This window comes from Salmo salar, chromosome 18 (genome assembly GCF_965601325.2).
Source record: "Salmo salar chromosome 18, fSalSal1, whole genome shotgun sequence".
Classification (NCBI taxonomy): Eukaryota; Metazoa; Chordata; class Actinopteri; order Salmoniformes; family Salmonidae; genus Salmo; species Salmo salar.
Window position 1 is genome coordinate 61,294,942 of NC_138308.1, and position 20,450 is coordinate 61,315,391.

Consider the following 20,450-nt stretch of genomic DNA (forward strand, 5'->3'; position numbering starts at 1 on the left):
CCTAAATGCTGTACTCTGGCACCCTCTAGAGGTCCAGAAACATAATGACCACACTGTAACGTAGTGTAGGAGGGTGTTAGGACAACAAACCCTTATATCACAGACATTTGTTAATATACAAATTATATCATATTTTTCCATGAGAAATAACGTTCTAATTATTCATAATAAAAATATGAAATTATTAGGCTATTTGACAGATAGGCCGACCTGTTTGCTGAATATGCCCAGAACCCCATATTTAGCTAATTCACTATCTTTGTTAGAATTATTTTCCAAACATGTTTTAGGCAGTCGGGGTAATAACCACTGGGTAGTAACCACAGGGTAATAACCACTGGGTAATAACCACTGGGTAGTAACTATACACCTACCAGTGAGCCAGTAGGGGTAATAACCACCGGGTAGTAACTATACACCTACCAGTGAGTCAGCCAGGGTAATAACCCCAGGGCAATAACCTCCGGGTAATAACCACTGGGTGATAACCACCGGGTAATAACCCCTGGGTAATAACCCCCGGGTACTAACCCTCAGGTAATAACCCCCGGGAAATAACCTCCGGGTAATAACCAATGGGTAATAACCCCTGGGTTATTGGGTAATAACCTCCGGGCAATAACCCCTGGGTAATAACCTCTGGGTAATAAACCCCGGGTAATAATCCCCGGGTAATAACCCCTGGGTAATAATCTCTGGGAAATAACCACTGGGTAATACCCTCTGGGTAATGCCCCCTGGTAATAACCCCCTGGGTAATATCCCCTGGGTAATAACCACTGGGTAATAACCCCTGGGTTATAAACCCTGGGTAATACCCTCTGGGTAATATTCCCTGGGTAATAACTGAGCCAGGCAACTCTACCTGCACGCTCCATAGAATGCCACTACAGCCCGTCTCGCGCCACAGAGCGTTTTGCCCGGGAAATATCAGGACCTTCGAGCGCGAAACTTGTTGAAGACGAAGGACTTGATGTCGGGATTTTAATAATAATATTAATATAATATTATAGCTGTGTGATAATTCATATTTTATATCCGACTGGGAGTCTGAGCAGCGGAGTAGAGAGCTGTTCAACATGGCTTCCACCTCAGGTGACCGCCGAGACCCACAGGTGAGGACCTTCCTTTACCTGGAAACAGGTACACTGCTGAGGAAAAACACTTTCATTTAACATTTAACATTTATACAGCTGGTCATGGAGAATAATCCCGCTTTCTGACATTACACACAGTTTGTTTTGTGTTATTTAGCAACTGGACTACAGTATTATGTGTCGCAACAACGTGGAGGGAAAGTTTTGCTTTCACTTATTCCGTCCGTAACGCAGGATTTAGACCCTAACCTTAATAAACATATATATATATATATATATATATATATATATATATATATATAAACTACAAGTAAATTGACATGTCAACTTTTGCCTGTTCATATGGGACTTTACTCTTTTTCCCTGCTCTGTTCTTCTCGGTTAATAACCTACATTGAAGCTCATTCACTGTTCAGTAAATTCACACACAAACATTTTCTGCAGACTTTCCTTGGCGTCGTGTTATTATGCTAATCTGTTAGCTGCACATGTAGCTTCACTGTACAGTTATACTGTTATAAACGGTTATAATGCAAATGTACATGACATTGACATCCACATAATGATATTTGATAGGGAAAACCTTGGTAGTGAAACACAATAAAGTGATAGGATTGTGGAATAGTTGTTAGTTGTTGAATGTAATCCCTCATTACAGCCTCCACAGCATTCAGCCTGATCTAACTAAACACAGAGTTAATGGCTGATCTAGTCTGTGGCTATAAAGGGACCTCAACACCAGTCATCTCTAGTGTCTATAAGTCAAGGAGTGGTTTTAGGGAGAGAACAAACAAACTAAAAGCCTTGCTCTAGGGTAAGAGTCCCAAATGGTACACTATTTGCTACATAGTGCCCTATGGGCTCTGGTTAAAGAAGTGCCCCTATATATATAGGGAATAGGGTGCTATTTGGGATGTAAGATTAGATCCTAGTGGACTCAAGATTCTGGAGAAACAGGTTCTGAGGTAATGGTGTCGCTGAATTACAGTTTCCTGGAAATGACTATGGTTATGTCTCAAATAGCACCCTATTCCCTATGTAGTGGCCCTGGTCTAAAGTAGTGCAGCACCCTATTCCCTATGTAGTGGCCCTGGTCTAAAGTAGTGCAGCCCCCTATTCCCTATATAGTGGCCCTGGTCTAAAGTAGTGCAGCACCCTATTCCCTATATAGTGGCCCTGGACTAAAGTAGTGCAGCACCCTATTCCCTATGTAGTGGCCCTGGTCTAAAGTAGTGCAGCACCCTATTCCCTATGCTAGTGGCCCTGGTCTAAAGTAGTGCAGCCCCCTATTCCCTATATAGTGGCCCTGGTCTAAAGTAGTGCAGCACCCTATTCCCTATATAGTGGCCCTGGTCTAAAGTAGTGCAGCACGCTATTCCCTATGTAGTGGCCCTGGTCTAAAGTAGTGCAGCACCCTATTCCCTATGTAGTGGCCCTGGTCTAAAGTAGTGCAGCACCCTATTCCCTATCTAGTGGTCCTGGTCTAAAGTAGTGCAGCACCCTATTCGCTATATAGTGGCCCTGGTCTAAAGTAGTGCAGCACCCTATTCCCTATGTAGTGGCCCTGGTCTAAAGTAGTGCAGCACCCTATTCCCTATGTAGTGGCCCTGGTCTAAAGTAGTGCACTATATAGGGAATAGGGTACCATTTGGAACACAGATTATCTTAAAAGGGACTTGTGGTTTGGCCTGTGGAGACTTGTAGATTGCCCGCTGACTGCATCTTCATGGCATCTTGAGTGGTGCTGTTTACTAACGCACTTCTGAAGTCCCGTGTTTAATATCACTGTCTCTCCTTCTGCTTTAGAAACAGTGGAGGTTAGGGGGGGGGGGGGCAGACTCATTCCATGGAGGGCTTAGTCGGCCAGGGGAGGGGACTTCTTTACTCGTTAGGGACCTGAAGTCATCAAGTACAAGGGAGGAACGAAAACCTGCAGACACTCGACCCTCCGTGGAATGAGTTGGGACCTGCGTGGGAGTTAGAGACTGACGTCAGCGGCGCGTTTAGGGAGAAGGCTGGTTGGTGAACCATGTCAGTGACCTAGTGTGGTAACGTCCTCGTTCTAAGGCCGTTCCATTCTGGGAGACAAACAGTCTCGTTCTCTGGTTCTCTTAGTGCTTCAGAAAACATGACAACGCACTAACTGGAGAATGACATCAGCGATAGCGTTGGGGAGAAGGCTGGTAAGGCCAGTCATGTGTCGTAGCATTGTAGTGACCCTAGCGATAGCGTTGGGGAGAACGCTGGTAGGCCAGTCATGTGTTGTAGCATTGTAGTGACCCTAGCGATAGCGTTGGGGAGAAGGCTGGTAGGCCAGTCATGTGTCGTAGCATTGTAGTGACCCTAGCGATAGCGTTGGGTTAGAAGGCTGGTAGGCCAGTCATGTGTCGTAGCATTGTAGTGACCCTAGCGATAGCGTTGGGTAAGAAGGCTGGTAGGCCAGTCATGTGTCGTAGCATTGTAGTGACCCTAGCGATAGCGTTGGGTTAGAAGGCTGGTAGGCCAGTCATGTGTCGTAGCATTGTAGTGACCCTAGCGATAGCATTGGGGAGAAGGCTGGTAAGGCCAGTCATGTGTCGTAGCATTGTAGTGACCCTAGCGATAGCGTTTAGGGAGAAGGCTGGTAAGGCCAGTCATGTGTCGTAGCATTGTAGTGACCCTAGCGATAGCGTTGGGGAGAAGGCTGGTAAGGCCAGTCATGTGTCGTAGCATTGTAGTGACCCTAGCGATAGCATTGGGGAGAAGGCTGGTAAGGCCAGTCATGTGTCGTAGCATTGTAGTGACCCTAGCGATAGTGTTGGGGAGATGGCTGGTGAGGCCAGTCATGTGTCGTAGCATTGTAGTGACCCTAGCGATAGCGTTGGGGAGAACGCTGGTAGGCCAGTCATGTGTTGTAGCATTGTAGTGACCCTAGCGATAGCATTGGGGAGAAGGCTGGTAGGCCAGTCATGTGTCGTAGCATTGTAGTGACCCTAGCGATAGCGTTGGGTTAGAAGGCTGGTAGGCCAGTCATGTGTCGTAGCATTGTAGTGACCCTAGCGATAGCGTTGGGTTAGAAGGCTGGTAGGCCAGTCATGTGTCGTAGCATTGTAGTGACCCTAGCGATAGCGTTGGGTTGGAAGGCTGGTAGGCCAGTCATGTGTCGTAGCATTGTAGTGACCCTAGCGATAGCGTTTAGGGAGAAGGCTGGTAAGGCCAGTCATGTGTCGTAGCATTGTAGTGAACCTAGCGATAGCGTTGGGGAGAAGGCTGGTAGGCCAGTCATGTGTCGTAGCATTGTAGTGACCCTAGCGATAGCGTTGGGGAGAAGGCTGGTAAGGCCAGTCATGTGTCGTAGCATTGTAGTGAACCTAGCGATAGCGTTGGGGAGAAGGCTGGTAGGCCAGTCATGTGTCGTAGCATTGTAGTGACCCTAGCGATAGCGTTTAGGGAGAAGGCTGGTAAGGCCAGTCATGTGTCGTAGCATTGTAGTGACCGTAGCGATAGCGTTGGGGAGAAGGCTGGTAAGGTCAGTCATGTGTCGTAGCATTGTAGTGACCCTAGCGATAGCGTTGGGTTAGAAGGCTGGTAGGCCAGTCATGTGTCGTAGCATTGTAGTGACGCTAGTGATAGCGTTGGGTTAGAAGGCTGGAAGGCCAGTCATGTGTCGTAGCATTGTAGTGACCCTAGCGATAGCGTTGGGGAGAAGGCTGGTAAGGCCAGTCATGTGTCGTAGCATTGTAGTGACCGTAGCGATAGCGTTGGGGAGAAGGCTGGTAAGGTCAGTCATGTGTCGTAGCATTGTAGTGACCCTAGCGATAGCGTTGGGTTAGAAGGCTGGTAGGCCAGTCATGTGTCGTAGCATTGTAGTGACGCTAGTGATAGCGTTGGGTTAGAAGGCTGGAAGGCCAGTCATGTGTCGTAGCATTGTAGTGACCCTAGCGATAGCGTTGGGGAGAAGGCTGGTAAGGCCAGTCATGTGTCGTAGCATTGTAGTGACCCTAGCGATAGCGTTGGGGAGAAGGCTGGTAGGCCAGTCATGTGTCGTAGCATTGTAGTGACCCTAGCGATAGCGTTGGGGAGAACGCTGGTAGGCCAGTCATGTGTTGTAGCATTGTAGTGACCCTAGCGATAGCATTGGGGAGAAGGCTGGTAGGCCAGTCATGTGTCGTAGCATTGTAGTGACCCTAGCGATAGCGTTGGGTTAGAAGGCTGGTAGGCCAGTCATGTGTCGTAGCATTGTAGTGACCCTAGCGATAGCGTTGGGGAGAAGGCTAGTAAGGCCAGTCATGTGTCATAGCATTGTAGTGAACCTAGCGATAGCGTTGGGGAGAAGGCTGGTAGGCCAGTCATGTGTCGTAGCATTGTAGTGACCCTAGCGATAGCGTTTAGGGAGAAGGCTGGTAAGGCCAGTCATGTGTCGTAGCATTGTAGTGACCCTAGCGATAGCGTTGGGGAGAAGGCTGGTAAGGCTAGTCATGTGTCGTAGCATTGTAGAGACCCTAGCGATAGCGTTGGGTTAGAAGGCTGGTAGGCCAGTCATGTGTCGTAGCATTGTAGTGACGCTAGTGATAGCGTTGGGTTAGAAGGCTGGAAGGTCAGTCATGTGTCGTAGCATTGTAGTGATCCTAGCGATAGCGTTGGGGAGAAGGCTGGTAAGGCCAGTCATGTGTCGTAGTATTGTAGTGACCCTAGCGATAGCGTTGGGGAGAAGGCTGGTAGGCCAGTCATGTGTCGTAGCATTGTAGTGACCCTAGCGATAGCGTTGGGGAGAAGGCTGGTAAGGCCAGTCATGTATCGTAGCATTGTAGTGACCCTAGCGATAGCATTGGCGAGAAGGCTGGTAGGCCAGTCATGTGTCGTAGCATTGTAGTGACCCTAGCGATAGCGTTGTGACTCGTCCTCCTCCTGAGCCGGTTCTGTTCTGGAGATAAACAGATAGTTTATACATGCAATGTTCGCTGCTCTGGCACCCCAATGGTGGAACAAGCTCCCTCACGACGCCAGGACAGCTGAGTCAATCACCACCTTCCGTAGACACCTGAAAACCCACCTCTTTAAGGAATACCTGGGATAGGATATAGTAATCCTTCTAACCCCCCCCCCCCAAAAGATATAGATGTACTATTATAAAGTGGTTGTTCCACTGGATATCATAAGGTGAATGCACAATTTGTAAGTCGCTCTGGATAAGAGCGTCTGCTAAATGATGTAAATGTAATAGTGCGGTGATGCCCTGCTCTGATGCAGAGCCCCATGTGCTGCTGGTGACGGGCGGACCTGCTCTGATGCCAGAGCCCCATGTGCTGCTGGTGACGGGCTGACCTGCTCTGATGCCAGAGCCCCATGTGCTGCTGGTGACTGGCGGAGGCTGATACAGCTCTGGAGACAATGGCAGAGGAATGAAAGATCCGTCTGTCAGTCCTGCTGATCCAGAGTCGCAGAGTGGAGAGACGGGGCCTGCGTCCCTGATGGCACCCTGTTCCCTATACAGTGCACTACTTTATACTAGATGTACAGAGACCAGGGTGTGATTTGGGCTGCATCCTTGGTGTCATGGTGGGGAAAGGCAGTCTGTTCTATATGAGTGGACCAGTTGTTTCTACGACAGTCATACAGATATTGTCTGTTCCTGATGTCACCCTGTCCGCTGTACAGCAGAGGTGGAGCCAAGTCACTGTTACTAGAGGCTCCTCATGCCTTTTGCACACACTGTATATAGACTTTCTTTTTTTTCTACTGTGTCGTTGACTTGTTTATTGTGTTATTGGCTTGTTTATTGTTTACTCCATGTGTAACTCTGTGTTGTTGTTGTTTGTGTCACACTGCTTTGCTTTATCTTGGCCAGGTAGCAGTTGTAAATGAGAACTTGTTCTCAACTGGCCACCTGGTTAAATAAAGGTGAAATATATATATATATTTTTAAAAGAACCAAGTCGTGAGGTCTGAGTCTCAAGTCGAGTCCCCAGTAGAACGGGTTGAGTCTGGAGTCCAATCCAAGTCGTGAGGTCTGAGTCTCAAGTCGAGTCCCCAGTAGAACGGGTTGAGTCTGGAGTCCAGTCCAAGTCGTGAGGTCTGAGTCTCAAGTCGAGTCCCCAGTAGAACGGGTTGAGTCTGGAGTCCAGTCCAAGTCGTGAGGTCTGAGTCTCAAGTCGAGTCCCCAGTAGAACGGGTTGAGTCTGGAGTCCAGTCCAAGTCGTGAGGTCTGAGTCTCAAGTCGAGTCCCCAGTAGAACGGGTTGAGTCTGGAGTCCAGTCCAAGTCGTGGCCAAAACAAAATCTATCCATGCAATGACTTGTTAAACTACAAATCTCTGTCTATTTACTGAGATGAGGCAACCAGACATCCGTTTACACTCTCTGATTATGTCATTGTAAAACAGGGACCTTGTGAAGGCAGGTTGATGTGTTCAGAGTGTCGATGTATTTACAGGTCTTGGTGATCCGATGGTGAAAGTGCCATATCATACCAAATATATGATATTATTAAAAATACAAGTATTACAGAACTGTATAATACAGGTAGACCTGAATTAAAAAACACACACACACACACACACACACACACACACACACACACACACACACACACACACACACACACACACACACACACTCTGATGCGTATACAGCCTTACCAATGCACCTAGTACTGTTTGTTCAGCCTCTTGATCATTCTTCAATGATTCTCTTTCACCAGGTCAGGAGGCGTCAACCTCTGATTGGTTGTCCGTCTCTAGTGAAGTGGACTAGTGGTGGCTGGGAGGTCTCTTCCTGTTTAGTGGGGTCTCACACAGACATGTGGGTAGAGGTGTGCAGATCAGGTCAGTCTGGTGGTAGATACAGGGTTCATGATGGGTTCACTGTGGTTCATCATGATCTGATATCAGGTCAGTTTGGTGGTAGATACAGGGTTCATGATGGGTTCACTGTGGTTCATCATGATCTGGCTGATATCAGGTCAGTTTGGTGGTAGATACAGGGTTCATGATGGGTTCACTGTGGTTCATCATGATCTGATATCAGGTCAGTTTGGTGGTAGATACAGGGTTCATGATGGGTTCACTGTGGTTCATCATGATCTGATATCAGGTCAGTCTGGTGGTAGATACAGGGAACCCATAGAAGAAGTCATGTGTTGTCAATGTAATGGGTTTGTTTCCTGACTAATGTAATGGGTTGGTTTCCTGACTGTAATGTAAAGGGTTGGTTTCCTGACTGTAGTGTAATGGGTTGGTTTCCTGACTGTAATGTAATGGGTTGGTTTCCTGACTGTAACAGGTAGAATACACCTTTATCAGCGCATATGGGTGATCTAAAACTGTTCGCTGCTCTGGCACCCCAATGGTGGAACAAGCTCCCTCACGACGCCAGGACAGCGGAGTCAATCACCACCTTCCGGAGACACCTGAAACCCCACCTCTTCAAGGAATACCTGGGATAGGATAAAGTAATCCTTCTAACCCCCCCTTAAAAGATTTAGATGCACTATTGTAAAGTGGTTGTTCCACTGGATATTATAAGGTGAATGCACCAATTTGTAAGTCGCTCTGGATAAGAGCGTCTGCTAAATGTCTTAAATGTAAATGTAAATGTAAATCTAATCACCACATGTTAGTGCCTCAGGCCGCGTCCCAAATAGGACTCTGTTCCCACTATATAAAGGGAATAGGGTGCCTTTTGGGACGCGTTCACCAGGTTATCTCATTGTTGTTGTTTGTCAGAGCCCTCTTTCCTGTTAATACTGTGTTATCTACCTATCAGCCCATCAGAGGCTTCTGTTCAGACCTGTAGAAGCAGTGTCTCTCTCTCTCTCTGGAGGCTCATAGGGCTCTGGTCTAAAGTAGTGTCTCTCTCTCTCTCTCTCTCTCTCTGGAGGCTCATAGGGCTCTGGTCTAAAGTAGTGCACTATATAAGGAATAGGGTGCCATAGGGCTCTGGTCTAAAGTAGTGCACTATATAAGGAATAGGGTGCCATTTGGTAGTGTCTCTTTGACACTAGCTGTCACGCCCTGACCTGAGAGAGACGTTTTCCTCTGTTTGGTTAGGTCAGGGTGTGGGGTGGGCATTCTATGTCATATATTTCTATGTTATTTTTTTTCCTTTGATTGGCCTAGTATGGTTTCCAATCAGAGGCAGCTGTCTATCGTTGTCTCTGATTGGGATTCATACCTAGGCAGCCCTTTTTCCCCTCCTTCAGTGTGGGATCTTGTCTTTGTGTTGCATGTGTTTGTACGCCTAGCTTTTCGTTCGTTGTATTGTTTTTTTTCTGGTTCTCATTTATCAATAAATATGATGAACCCCAACACCCAGCTAGCCAGCCTTGGTCTCCTCCTAACGACGAACGTCACACTAGTTATATTGTATTGGGTTGGTTTCCTCTGTGAGCCTGTTGTTCACGCTGACAATCATTAAAGTATATGTGACCGACTGGTTCAGTCTTATGTAGCAACATTTGAAATGGTGTATTTTACATTGGAGAGAAGTAGAAGAGCTAGAAAATGGTCTATCAGACACTACAGTTGAGGAACAATGGGAAAGTATTTTTGCTTTGAAAGTTGATAAACTTGTAACCTCACTTTTGAGAAAATGGCCCTTGAATATTTTTGGTACCTTCTGGAGAGCTCTTCCTTTGTCTACACCCATTCAGCATCGTTCACACCGTCTTAAGCTTTAACCCCACCCATCTCTTTAAGGATTCACATGTGAGGCTGTGTACTAAACAACCAACGATTTCAAGACTAAAGGCTGGTTTATACTATGGGTGTGTTCATAAATGTAATCTGGAGTGCCAGAGTGTGCTCTGGGCGTTCGTAAACTCAGAGCGTTGTCAGATTGTCCATTTGGAGCGTTCTGACCTCACACTGGACACTCTGGCCGAGGAGTCGGGTTGATCCCAGCGTTCTGACCTCACACTGGACACTGGCCGAGGAGTAGGGTTGATCCCAGCGTTCTGACCTCACACTGGACACTCTGGCCGAGGAGTAGGGTTGATCCCAGCGTTCTGATCTCACACTGGATATACTCTGGCCGAGGAGTAGGGTTGATCCCAGCATTCTGACCTCACAGCAGTCAATCACCCAACATAAGTGGCTAATGTTGGCTAGCTTGCTAGCTACTTCCAGACACATAATGAGAGAACACCTCACTCTGACCATTTTACTCCCCCTAGCAGAGCTGGTTAGGCTGTTTTCATGTTATCCAGAGCGTTGGTGACTGTAACTGTGCTGCTGGCAACAATTTAATTATGCTTTTTTTGTCAATGTTTACCGACACCGACCATATTCAACGGGTGTTGATCGTTCATAAATTTGCCAGTGGTTCTGTGCTCTGTCAGACTCAGACCAGAGTGCTCTGAAATCAGAGTAGATTGAGCAAATTTACCAGCTACGTCTATCAACAGTTGTCGCAGTGACATCGTGAATATTCTATTGAAATGTTTACTTGCATAGTGGAGTCTTTTGTTTAGCTAGCTATTTAGCTAAACAATTAAACATAATCCCAACTCATGATGTTACTACCCTGCATGAATCTGCAGGTAGATAACCAACCAGGTTCAATGTTAGCTATCTAACATTAGGCTATAACTAGCAATGCAAATTGCTCTGAGATACGAATAATATTACTACACAGATCATACACATAACGTTAGCTAGCTAGCCAGCCAGCTAACGTGTGCTAGCTAGCTAACAGTACACTTTAACTTGAAATGAAAACGACTTTCTGAATAAATGTGAAACGTGTAATATCTGAAAATGTAGCTAGCTAGACTATCTTACCCGTATACATGGATGGAGGCTTCTCCCTCTCTGTCATGGTTACCATGGTCGCCCTTAGTTTGAAGATGTAATCCGGAGACAGGTATGGATGGACGCTTCTCCCTCTCTGTCACGGTTACCATGGTCGCCCTTAGTTTGAAGATGTAACAGGTGTTTTATACAACAGCCTTCTGTGTGTTCTCTTTTTGACTCCGTCTGCATATTTGCAATCAAACGCCAGAATTTTCTCCATCTCCTTAGCTATCATACTCTAATTCCACTGATTTCTAAACTCGGTCCTCCAGAAAGTGGAGAGCAACACTTATTCTGTTCTACTATGTGATATATTTATTAAAAGCCTCGTTAGAAAGGATGACCTACACATACTGACCAGCTCATGTTATAGACAGAAACGCACTACATGGCGGACCAATCAGAACTCATCTCTCGGCATGTCCAGCCCACTCATTATCTCAGCCAATCATGGCTAGAGGGAAGGTTGCTGGCTTTTTCTGTGGCTAAACCAACTAGGCTCGTAATTTAACAATTGTATTTGTATTTACAGATGGCGTACACATTTGTTATTAAGGCACATGAAAGTTCACATGTTCCAAAAAGCATTTCTGCCAAAAAAACCACAAAAAAACACAAGTATACATTGAAATGGCGCTCCTGTGAAGTGGTGACGCACGACATTACGCAGAGTCATGTGACTGATCAAGTTCATTTGGTTGGTTTCTAATATATTGGAAACTTGTCTATATTTTGTTAATCTAAGAGGAAAAGCTAAATGTACAGAATGGTGGTATTATTAGAGATCCACATCTATAGTAATATACAGTTGAAGTCGGAAGTTTACATAAACCTTAGCCAAATACATTTAAACTCAGTTTTTCACAATTCCTGACATTTAATCCTAGTAAGAATTCCTGTCTTAGGTCAGTTAGGATCACCACTTTATTTTAAGAATGTGAAATGTCAGAATAATAGTAGAGAGAATTATTTATTTCAGCTTTTATTTCTTTCATCACATTCCCAGTGGGTCAGAAGTTTACATATACTCAATTAGTATTCGGTAACATTGCCTTGGAATTGTTTAACTTGGGTCAAACATTTCGGGTAGCCTTCCACAAGCTTCCCACAATAAGTTGGGTGAATTTTGTCCCATTCCTCCTGACAGAGCTGGTGTAACTGAGTCAGGTTTGTTGGCCACCTTGCTCGCACACGGTTTTTCAGTTCTGCCCACAGATTTTCTATAGGATTGAGGTCAGGAATTTGTGATGGCCACTCCAATACCTTGACTTAAGCCATTTTACCACAACTTTGGAAGTATGCTTGGGGTCATTGTCCATTTGGAAGACCCAAGCTTTAACTTCTTGACTGATGTCTTGAGATGTTGCTTCAATATATCCACATAATTTTCTTTCCTCATGATGCAATCTATTTTGTGAAGTGCACCAGTCCCTCCTGCAGCAAAGAACCTCCACAAAATGATGCTGCCACCCCCGTGCTTCAAGGTTGGGATGGTGTTCTTCGGCTTGCAAGCCTCTCCCTTTTTCCTCCAAACATAACAATGGTCATTATTGCTAAACAGTTCTATTTTTGTTTCATCAGACCAGAGGACATTTCTCCAAAAAGTACAATCTTGTCATGGCTGTTTGAAGGATCGGACCAAAATGCAGCGTGTTCGTAATTCCACATATTTATTTATTCCGTGAAACTAAATGCAATACATACATTTACTTGAAACACAAAAAACAACAAACCGTGACGCAGAGAGGAAAACACACTACTCAAAAGATAATCACCCACAAAAACAAGTGGGACAAACATCAACTTAAATATGACCTCCAATTAGAGGTAACGAGGATCAGCTGCCTCCAATTGGAGATCAACCCAAACAACACCAACATAGAAATACAAAACTAGAAACTGAACATAGAAATACAAAAACAGACAAACACCCCCTGTCACGCCCTGACCTACTCTACCATAGAAAATAACAGCTTACTATGGTCAGGACGTGACAGATCTTTGTCCCCATGCACAGTTGCAAACCGTAGTCTGTCTTTTTTATGGCAGTTTTGGAGCAGTGGCTTCTTCCTTGCTGAGCGGCCTTTCTCGTTATGTCGATATAGGACTCGTTGTACTGTGGATATAGATACTTTTGTACCCGTTTCCTCCAGCATCTTCACAAGGTCCTTTGCTGTTGTTCTGGGGTTGATTTGCACTTTTCTCACCAAAGTACATTGATCTCTAGGAGACAGAACGCGTCTCCTTCCTGAGCGGTATGATGGCTGCGTGGTCCCAGGGTGTTTATACTTGCGTACTATTGTTTGTACAGATAAATGTGGTACCTTCAGGCTTCTGGAAATTGCTCCCAAGGATGAACCAGACTTGTGGAGGTCTTCAATTTTTTTTCTGAGGTTGTGGCTGATTTCTTTTGATTTTCCCATGATGTCAGGCAAAGAGGCACTGAGTTTGAAGGTAGGCCTTGAAATACATAAACAGGTACACCTCCAATTGACTCAAATTATGTCAATTAGACTATCAGAAGCTTCTAAAGCCATGACATCATTTTCTGGAATTTTCCAAGCTGTTTAAAGCCACAGTCAACTTAGTGTATGTAAACTTCTGACCCACTGGAATTGTGATACAGTGAATTATAAGTGAAATAATCTGTCTGTAAACAATTGTTGGAAAAATGACTGTAACGGCAGTCGTCATATGAAGGGGACCAATGCGCAGCGTGTTGAGTGCTCATGATTATTATTTAATGAAAAAATGAAACACTTTACAAAGAAGCAAAAAACGACAGCAACCAGTTCCGTCAGGCAGCAATCACAAAACGGAAAACAACTACCCACAAAACACCATAGACAAAACCCAACTTAAATATGATCTCCAATTAGAGACAACACGAACCAGCTGCCTCTAATTGGAGATCAACCCAAAACTCAACCTAGAAATATAAAACAAGAACAAAACATAGAAACAAAAAACATAGACTGCCCACCCATATCACACCCTGACCTAACTAACCAGAGAAAAAAACAGCTCTCATAGGTCAGAGCGTGACAATGACTTGTGTCATGCACAAAGTAGATGTCCTAACCGACTTGCCAAAACTATAGTTTGTTAACAAGAAATGTGTGGAGTGGTTGAAAAACGGGTTTTAATGACTCCAACCTGAGTGGACGTAAACTTCCCACTACAACTGTACGTTTACATTTATTTTGCAACGCAGGCGACGCCAGCGGTGTGGTCAGCAGGTTAGGTCTCCTTTCATGTAGTGATGTTATGTCTCTATGGTCGTCTCCCTGTATGTAGTGTTGTAGTGTCTCTATGGTCGTCTCCCTGTATGTAGTGTTGTAGTGTCTCTATGGTCGTCTCCCTGTATGTAGTGTCGTAGTGTCTCTATGGTCGTCTCCCTGTATGTAGTGTCGTAGTGACTCTATGGTCGTCTCCCTGTATGTAGTGTCGTAGTGTCTCTATGGTCGTCTCCCTGTATGTAGTGTTGTGGTGTCTCTATGGTCGTCTACCTGTATGTAGTGTCGTAGTGTCTCTATGGTCGTCTCCCTGTATGTAGTGTTGTAGTGTCTCTATGGTCGTCTCCCTGTATGTAGTGTTGTGGTGTCTCTATGGTCGTCTCCCTGTATGTAGTGTCGTAGTGTCTCTATGGTCGTCTCCCTGTATGTAGTGTCGTAGTGTCTCTATGGTCGTCTCCCTGTATGTAGTGTTGTGGTGTCTCTATGGTCGTCTACCTGTATGTAGTGTCGTAGTGTCTCTATGGTCGTCTCCCTGTATGTAGTGTTGTAGTGTCTCTATGGTCGTCTCCCTGTATGTAGTGTTGTAGTGTCTCTATGGTCGTCTCCCTTTATGTAGTGTTGTGGTGTCTCTATGGTCGTCTCCTTGTATGTAGTGTTGTGGTGTCTCTATGGTCGTCTCCCTGTATGTAGTGTTGTAGTGTCTCTATGGTCGTCTCCATTTATGTAGTGTTGTGGTGTCTCTATGGTCATCTCCCTGTATGTAGTGTTGTGGTGTCTCTATGGTCGTCTCCCTTTATGTAGTGTTGTGGCGTCTCTATGGTCGTCTACCTTTATGTAGTGTTGTAGCGTCTCTATGGTCGTCTACCTGTATGTAGTGTTGTGGTGTCTCTATGGTCGTCTCCCTGTATGTAGTGTTGTAGTGTCTCTATGGTCGTCTCTATGGTCGTCTCCCTTTATGTAGTGTTGTGGTGTCTCTATGGTCGTCATGTGTGTTTCGTCACAGCCCTCGTCCCCGCTGGAGGCCTTTTGGTCGGCGGTCACTGTAAATAAGAAGCTGACTTGCCTAGTTAAATATAGGTTCAATAAAAAATGTAAAATATACTGACTGGCCTTCCATAATGAACACAGTGTCATGGTTGTCGTTGGTAATGGAGGACCAAAACGCAGCAGGTATGTGTATACTCATCTTCTTTATTATAAGGGAAGAAGGCAAACCCAAAATAAACACGTATACAAAAAGAAACACACCGACAATAAACAGTCCTGTAAGGCTTGACGCTATACACGGAACAATCTCCCACAAACACACAGACAAACACACCCAACTAATATAGGACTTCCAATCAAAGGCAACACCACACAGCTGCCTTCAATTGGAAGTCCACCCCAATTAACTCTACATAGAAACAGACTACCTAGACTAAACATAGAATACATGAATCTCAAACAGTTCCCAACAAACCCCGGAATACTTAAATCAAATGCCCTTCTAGAAAAACACCACCCTGAACCACATAAAACAAATACCCTCTGCCACATCCTGACCAAACTACAATAACAATTAACCCTTATACTGGCCAGGACGTGACACACAGAGCCCATATGACTGACTGGCAGAGGACCATAATGAACACAGACATCCTGAAGCTCTCAGGTCTCCTCACGTTTCTAATCTATCTAACAGGTGATTGGACCAACAGGTGATTGGACCAACAGGTGATTGGACGAGGCCTAAACTAAGTAACTGCAACAGCAGATATTCTTTCTGTAATGACCTGTTGATGCACTTAGAAGAACATGCCTGTAATGACAGGAAGTAACTCTCCCCTCTCTGGGTTGTGATTGGAGCTGTGGAGAAACGATAGTCAGACCCATGTTCAGAGACAACAACACAGACATGGTGGACTAGTCAGATCCATGTTCAGAGACAACAACACAGACATGATGGACTAGTCAGATCCATGTTCAGTCTACAACACAGACATGGTGGACTAGTCAGATCCATGTTCAGAGACAACACAGACATGGTGGACTAGTCAGATCCATGTTCAGAGACAACAACACAGACATGGTGGACGAGTCAGATCCATGTTCAGAGACAACAACACAGACATGGTGGACTAGTCAGATCCATGTTCAGAGACAACAACACAGACATGGTGGACTAGTCAGATCCATGTTCAGAGACAACAACACAGACATGGTGGACTAGACAGATCCATGTTCAGTCTACAACACAGACATGATGGACTAGTCAGATCCATGTTCAGTCTACAACACAGACATGGTGGACTAGTCAGATCCATGTTCAGTCAACAACACAGACATGGTGGACTAGTGGATCATATTACCGGTGGCTCCAGGTGCATCCTGGTAGGAGCATTCGTGTGGATTTAATCAGCGTTCCAAATATGCCCCTATTTCCTTCATAGCGTGTTACTTTTGACCAAAAGCTCGGGTTCCATTTTGGGACACAGCCATGGTCCTGATGAGCTGTCAGCCTGGGTATGAGAACAACTGAGGCTGTCCACCAAGCTACACTGCTCCTGCACCCCCTTGTCACAACATATTGGGGCCAACAGGAACACAGACACTCCGTGGCGACGGGAAAAAAATGTTCTTTCCAGAATGAGGGAGAGAAACGGACGGTGTTCTCTACAATATCCACCCCCATCAGACCACAGCTGTGTTCTGGAGACCTCAGAGCAGCTTGGTATCTGCTGTCCTGACCATCACCACCCCCATCAGACCACAGCTGTGTTCTGGAGACCTCAGAGCAGCTTGGTATCTGCTGTCCTGACCATCCCCATCCCCATCAGACCACAGCTGTGTTCTGGAGACCTCAGAGCAGGTTGGTATCTGCTGTCCTGACCATCCCCATCCCCATCAGACCACAGCTGTGTTCTGGAGACCTCAGAGCAGCTTGGTATCAGCTATCCTGATCATCACCACCATGCTTCACTAGTATAGGTTTTGTTTAACAGCCTCAGTTTATCTCCATCTTGTTGCGAACTGTTGTATGTCTTTCCTTCTATTCACCAGCAGAGGGCAGACTGGTGAGGCTCCTGTTGAAACACAGAGAGAGGACTACAACAGCTTTAATTCATTCAAACAGAAGAATCAAACCATCACCTAATAACACAGCATCACGTGATGAGTCTCCCCCTGTGTCCCAAATGGCACTCTATAGTATTTTGGACTACTGTTGACCACAGCCTTATGGAGCTCTATAGTATAGTGGACTACTGTTGACCACAGACTTATGGAGCTCTATAGTATAGTGGACTACTGTTGACCACAGCCTTATGAAGCTCTATAGTATAGTGGACTACTGTTGACCACAGCCTTATGGAGCTCTATAGTATAGTGGACTACTGTTGACCACAGCCTTATGGAGCTCTATAGTATAGTGGACTACTGTTGACCACACCCCTATGGCGCACTATAGTATAGTGGACTACTGTTGACCACAGCCTTATGGCGCTCTGTCAAGGTGGGTCCAACTCTGTCTGTCTGTCTGTCTGTCTGTCTGTCTGTCTGTCTGTCTGTCTGTCTGTCTGTCTGTCTGTCTGTCTGTCTGTCTGTCTGTCTGTCTGTCTGTCTGTCTGTCTGTCTGTCTGTCTGTCTGTCTGTCTGTCTGTCTGTCTGTCTGTCTGTCTGTCTGCCTGTCTGCCTGTCTGCCTGTCTGTCTGTCTGTCTGTCTGTCTGTCTGTCTGTCTGTCTGTCTGTCTGTCTGTCTGGTCTTCAAGCAGGGCCACAGCCTCTGTCAGGGTGGCTCCCGTCTGTCTGTATGTCTTTCAGTCTGCTCTTATCTCTCCATTAAGATGTCTGCTGATAAATCACACAGGAAAACCTCTCTGAGGCCGAGGAAGAATATCTGTTCCCAGGGTCAGACTGACAGAGCACTAATCACTCTACACAACACTTAGAGAGAGAAACCAGGGTCCCAAATACTAATCACTCTACACAACACTTAGAGAGAGAAACCAGGTCCCAAATGAAATACTAGTCACTCTACACAACACTTAGAGAGAGAAACCAGGGTCCCAAATGAAATACTAATCACTCTACACAACACTTAGAGAGAGAGAAACCAGGTCCCAAATGAAATACTAGTCACTCTACACAACACTTAGAGAGAGAAACCAGGTCCCAAATGAAATACTAATCACTCTACACAACACTTAGAGAGAGAGAGAAACCAGGGTCCCAAATGAAATACTAGTCACTCTGCACAACACTTAGCGAGAAACCGTGTCCCAAATGAAATACTAGTCACTCTACACAACACTTATAGAGAGAGAAACCAGGTCCCAAATGAAATACTAATCACTCTACACAACACTTAGAGAGAGAAACCAGGTCCCAAATGAAATACTAGTCACTCTACACAACACTTAGAGAGAGAAACCAGTTCCCAAATGAAATACTAGTCACTCTACACAAAACTTAGAGAGAGAAACCAGGTCCCAAATGAAATACTAATCACTCTACACAACACTTAGAGAGAGAGAAACCAGGTCCCAAATGAAATACTAATCACTCTACACAACACTTAGAGATAGAAACCAGGTCCCAAATGAAATACTAATCACTCTACACAACACTTAGAGAGAGAGAAACCAGGTCCCAAATGAAATACTAGTCACTCTACACAACACTTAGAGAGCGAAACCAGGTCCCAAATGAAATACTAGTCACTCTACACAACACTTATAGAGAGAAACTAGGTCCCAAATGAAATACTAATCACTCTACACAACACGTAGAGAGAGAAACCAGGTCCCAAATGAAATACTAGTCACTCTACACAACACTTATAGAGAGAGAAACCAGGGTCCCAAATGAAATACTAATCACTCTACACAACACTTAGAGAGAGAAACCAGTTCCCAAATGAAATACTAATCACTCTACACAACACTTAGAGAGATAGAGAATCCAGGGTCCCAAATGAAATACTAATCACTCTACACAACACTTAGAGAGAGAGAGAAACCAGGGTCCCAAATGAAATACTAGTCACTCTACACAACACTTAGAGAGAGAAACCAGGTCCCAAATGAAATACTAGTCACTCTACACAACACTTATAGAGAGAGAAACCAGGTCCCAAATGAAATACTAATCACTCTACACAACACTTAGAGAGGGAAACCAGGTCCCAAATGAAATACTAGTCACTCTACACAACACTTAGAGAGAGAGAAACCAGGGTCCCAAATGAAATACTAATCACTCTACACAACACTTAGAGAGAGAGAGAAACCAGGGTCCCAAATGAAATACTAGTCACTCTGCACAACACTTAGCGAGAAACCGGGTCCCAAATGAAATACTAGTCACTCTACACAACACTTAGAGAGAGAGAGAAACCAGGGTCCCAAATGAAATACTAGTCACTCTACACAACACTTAGAGAGAGAAACCAGGTCCCAAATGAAATACTAGTCACTCTACACAACACTTATAGAGAGAGAAACCAGGTCCCAAATGAAATACTAATCACTCTACACAACACTTAGAGAGGGAAACCAGGTCCCAAATGAAATACTAGTCACTCTACACAACACTTAGAGAGAGAGAAACCAGGGTCCCAAATGAAATACTAATCACTCTACACAACACTTAGAGAGAGAGAGAAACCAGGGTCCCAAATGAAATACTAGTCACTCTGCACAACACTTAGCGAGAAACCGGGTCCCAAATGAAATACTAGTCACTCTACACAACACTTATAGAGAGAGAAACCAGGTCCCAAACGAAATACTAATCACTCTACACAACACTTAGAGAGAGAAACCAGGTCCCAAATGAAATACTAGTCACTCTACACAACACTTAGAGAGAGAAACCAGTTCCCAAATGAAATACTAATCACTCTACACAACACTTATAGAGAGAGAACCAGGTCCCAAATGAAATACTAATCACTCTACACAACACTTAGAGAGAGAAACCAGGTCCCAAATGAAATACTAATCACTCTACACAACACTTAGAGAGAGAGAAACCAGGTCCCAAATGAAATACTAATCACTCTACACAATACTTAGAGAGAGAGAGAGAGAAACCAGGGTCCCAAATGAAATACTAGTCACTCTACACAACACTTAGAGAGAGAAACCAGGTCCCAAATGAAATACTAGTCACTCTACACAACACTTATAGAGAGAGAAACCAGGTCCCAAATGAAATACTAATCACTCTACACAACACTTAGAGAGGGAAACCAGGTCCCAAATGAAATACTAGTCACTCTACACAACACTTAGAGAGAGAGAAACCAGGGTCCCAAATGAAATACTAGTCACTCTGCACAACACTTAGCGAGAAACCGGGTCCCAA

At 45.0% G+C, this 20,450-nt stretch overlaps 1 protein-coding gene across 19 annotated transcripts in view; it reads left to right on the forward strand.

Annotated features, from left to right (window-relative positions):
- Positions 1-854: 854 nt before the first annotated feature.
- Positions 855-20,450, forward strand: part of ank3b (ankyrin 3b) — a 692,976-nt gene continuing 673,380 nt past the window's right edge. For all 19 annotated transcript variants that reach the window (XM_082965026.1, XM_082965032.1, XM_082965030.1 and 16 more), the window contains exon 1: positions 855-1,115. In XM_082965026.1, the coding sequence (XP_082821152.1) occupies positions 1,080-1,115 (36 nt within the window). In that variant the 5' untranslated portion in view covers positions 855-1,079. The remainder of the gene's footprint in view (positions 1,116-20,450) is intronic.